The 4,062-nt window shown below is 42.6% G+C and overlaps 1 protein-coding gene across 4 annotated transcripts in view; it reads right to left on the reverse strand.

The window, feature by feature from the left end:
* Positions 1–4,062, reverse strand: part of cdc42bpab (CDC42 binding protein kinase alpha (DMPK-like) b) — a gene marked incomplete at its 3' end in the record, with an annotated part of 53,755 nt that overhangs the window by 20,929 nt on the left and 28,764 nt on the right. For all 4 annotated transcript variants that reach the window (XM_014031139.1, XM_014031141.1, XM_014031142.1 and 1 more), the window contains 4 exon segments: positions 723–844; positions 957–1,090; positions 1,228–1,350; positions 1,536–1,714. In XM_014031139.1, coding sequence (XP_013886593.1) covers positions 723–844; positions 957–1,090; positions 1,228–1,350; positions 1,536–1,714 — 558 coding nt within the window.

The following is a 4,062-nucleotide window of genomic DNA, read 5'->3' on the forward strand; positions in this document are numbered from 1 at the left end:
ACACACACACACACACACACACACACACACACACACACACACACACACCGTTTACAGTGCTTTATCAAAAAGCAGACAAAGCTTTTTCACTTTTACAAAAGGAATATCTGATTCTGCACACATAAAATCTTGGATAACCTCCCACCCGGACTCCCACTTCACTTCTGAGTAGGAGTTTGCAGCGTGTCTCTCTCCTGCTCCTCTGTCTGTGACTCAGACAGGAAGCGGTTTTCAGAGCGTACAGCCCGTCATGTGCTGAAAACTTGCAGAAAAGTTTTTCTACACATAAATAAATAACCGCTGGAGTTTTGTTCTGTCCTAAACTTTACCCTAGCTTCATATTTTTGCAGGACGTAGCATTTAGTGAGCTTGTTGTTCACTGCGCGGGTCYCAGATGGGGCTTTTTTTTCCCTCCCCCCGTGTCGGGAGGGGTGCTCACCCTGCGTACCTGTTACCAGGTAACGGCAAGTGGGCTGCAGGAGCAGCAGCAGTCAAAATACCTCAGAAACTCGCTCAAATAAGCAAATTCTGACATTCCGTGTTTTACACTGGATTCCATAACTGGATTCCGTGTGCATTTTCTGCATCACGGAAATATTGGTACATCCCTACGTAAACTGCGAACCTCGATCATTATGTTTTTATGATTGTTGAAAATCGTAATCAAGATCAAAATCCAATTAATTGCCCAGCCCTACGTAATAGTAAAAACAGTATTCTACCTGAGTTCTGTTAGTCTCTCATTGAGCTCAGAAAACTCCTGCATGGCCAGTTTTCTTTGACTGTGGGCCTCCTTCAGCTCTTTTGACTGAGTCTTCAGCTTCTCACTGGCACCCAAAATGTCCTGTTTAAAGCAAAGACAGAATACTTTAACCTATAAGATCAATTCAGCACACATTTAAGGCTAATTAAATACTTATAAAAACAAAATTCTCTGTTGAAAGCAGTGGTTCTACCTTCTGTAATTCATCCCTCTCCTGTGTGAGGCTCTTCATCTGTTTCTCCAGAGTCTTGGTGTGTTTAGATGAGTCCTCTAGGTCCCTGCAAGCTGATGTAACGTCCTCCAGCTGCTTCTCCAGTTGGCCTGAATCTGCCACACAGAAAAACACAGCAGGGTTTTAATTTCAATGAAAATGTCATTGTCACAAAACAAAGCATCTGAAAAAATAAGTTATTTTATCCCTTTCTATTTAGGAGCTAATTCTTGTAAAAAGTAAAAGTTCTAACCAGCGATCTGTTTCTTGAGAATGTCAATCTCGCTCTTTAGACTCCTGATCTCCACTTCCTTGTTGGTGCTGAGAGGTCCTTCACCTGTTGGGTGCTGCAGCGCCTGCACTGTCTGAGTTGACTCTGAAACAAATAAAAATCATTTAGACACTTTAATGAAAAGAGAGACAATATTTATTTTTTTTTACGTTTGAGAACCACAACTTCACGATGAGCAACATTTGTTTGTCATCTGAAAAATTCAGGCAACAATAAATTAGTTAGTTCATCTCTGCCATTTTGCATCATGTTGTTTCCACACAGTTTACCTTGCAGTTTGCGACTCAGCTCTAGTTTCTCCTGCTCCAGACGGCGAATCCTCCTCTCATAGGCCTCTGTGGCCAGGCTGTCCTCAAGGCTGCGCTGGACGTCCAGGTCCACCTTGTCCTGCRCCACCCTACCCAGCTCAGTAACAAGCTGTCGCAGGCAACCCCGGTCTGATAGGGAACTACATAGAAAGGAGACAGAAGAAGAAATGTTAGGAACCAAAGAAGATGAATTCAAGGGCATGCAATCTGTATATATAAGAACCATATTTAGAAAAAAATAAGAATTATACAAAAAAATGTACGGAAGATATTTATAGGTAAGAAAAAGTGGTGGGCATTTTCATGCTAAAAAACAGGCAAAGAAAGAAACCTAAAGAAAATGACAGAAATAGCAGGAGGTGGAAAACAGGAAATAAAAGTGGATGAAGCATTTAAATTTGAAAGATAAGATGACTGTCATGGAAGAGAGAAGAAAGGGAGACAGAGCAGAAAAAAGAAAGGAGAAAGAAAAGAAAACACCATTATCATGAGCCCTGCACAGTTAAGGAAAAAAACTGGTTCTTTCTCACAAGCAGGACTTCAGCTGAAGTCACCTTATTAGGAAGAAAAGTTAATTGAACTCCACAGAACATCTTCAGATGAAGTGACAGAAACAGGGCTTAGAAACTAAACATCTTTTTGAGAATGGTACAGTTCATTTCTTTTCTCCCTAACCGTATGCAAATGATGTGGTTCTGTTGTCGTCTTCGGGCAAAGACCTTCAGCGTGCAGTGGGACGGTTCGCAGCCAAGTGTGAAGCAGCTGGGATGAGAGTCAATTCCTCTAAATCTGAGGACATGGTTCTTGACCGTAAAAGGGTGGAATGCCCCCTCTGGATCGTGAGAGAGTCTCCGCCTCAAGTGGAGGAGTTTAAGTATCTGTGTCGTGTTGACGAGTGATGGTCAGATGGAGCCGGGGATGGACCAACTGATTGGGACCTTGTCCTCAGTAATGAGGGCATTGCTTCAGATGGTCGTGGTGAAGAAAGAGCTGAATTGAAAGGCAAAGCTCTCGATTTACTGGTCTGTCTATGTTCCAACCCCCGCCTATTGTCATGAGGCGTGGATCATGACCAAAAGAACAAGATCCCGGATATAAGCAGCCGAAATGAACTTCCTTCCYTTCAGTTCAGGTAGAACTGTTTGTTAGCACAGCATCTTTCCTCGGTTACCCTTAAATCAAATGCCTGCATCATTCCTTGGTTCGGTACATTTTCATGCATCCATATATCCATTACGTTCGGGTTGGGTTGGGTCACAGAAACTTCATTCTCCATAGCCACTTGGAGCAGCTTCTGTGGGGGAATCCCAGGGCATTCTCAGGCCAATCTAAAAGCCCCTCCAGCGTGTCCTGTGTCTTCCTATGGGTCTCCTCACGTGCCCAGAGCGCCTCACCGTACCTTTCTTTACCTTAAATCCAAATGCCTGGGTCATTGCTGACTTGTAATCTTCCAGATTCTTCTGGTTTAGAATGCTTCAAGAACATAGTACACGATGGAGCAACGAAGTCAGCCCATTTGACGTGAACAAACTTTACCAATGTCTTCTGAAGGTTTTAGTTTTGGGAAAAATAACTGACATTAACTGCCTCCTTGGGTGTGTTTCTGCAGAGCTGGGCAAAACATTGACTAAATGATAAAGATAAGTTGATGCGCGTTAAATACAAACCCCAAAACCAGAAAAGTTGGCACGTTGTGTAAATCGTAAATAAAAACAGAATACAATGACTTGCAAATCATTTTCAACCTATATTCAATTGAACACACTGCAAAGACTAGATACTTAACATTCGAACTGGTAAACTTTGTTATTTTTTGCAAACATGTTTCAAAAAAGCTGGCACAAGTGACAAAGAAGACAGAGAAATTTGAGGAATGCTCATCAAACACTTTTTTGGAATATCCCACAGGTGAACATGCTAATTGGGAACAGGTGGGTGCCGTGATTGGGTATAAAAGCAGCTTCCTTGACATGCTCAGTCATTCACTTAGAAGGATGGGGCGAGGGTCACCACTTTGTGAACAAATGCGTGGACAAATTGTCGAACAGTTCAAGAACAACTTTTCTCAACGAGCTATTGCAAGGAATTTAGGAATTTCACCATCTACGGTCCGTAATATCATCAAAAGGTTCAGAGAATCTGGAGAAATCACTACATGTAAGGGGCAAGGCCAAAAACCAACATTGAATGCCCGTGACCTTCGATCCCTCAGGCGGTACTGCATCAAAAACCGACATCAATGTGTAAAGGATATCACCACATGGGCTCAGGAATACTTCAGAAAACCACTGTCAGTAACTACAGTTCATCACTACATCTGTAAGTGCAAGTTAAAGCTCTACTATGCAAAGCAAAAGCCATTTATCAACAAGATCCAGAAACGCCGCCGGCTTTGCTGGGCCCGAGCTCATCTAAGATGGACTGATGCAAAGTGGGAAAGTGTTCTGTGGTCTGATGAGTCCACATTTCAAATTGTCTTTGGAAACTG

This window comes from Austrofundulus limnaeus, unplaced genomic scaffold, assembly GCF_001266775.1.
Source record: "Austrofundulus limnaeus strain Quisiro unplaced genomic scaffold, Austrofundulus_limnaeus-1.0 Scaffold1187, whole genome shotgun sequence".
NCBI classification, from domain to species: domain Eukaryota; kingdom Metazoa; phylum Chordata; class Actinopteri; order Cyprinodontiformes; family Rivulidae; genus Austrofundulus; species Austrofundulus limnaeus.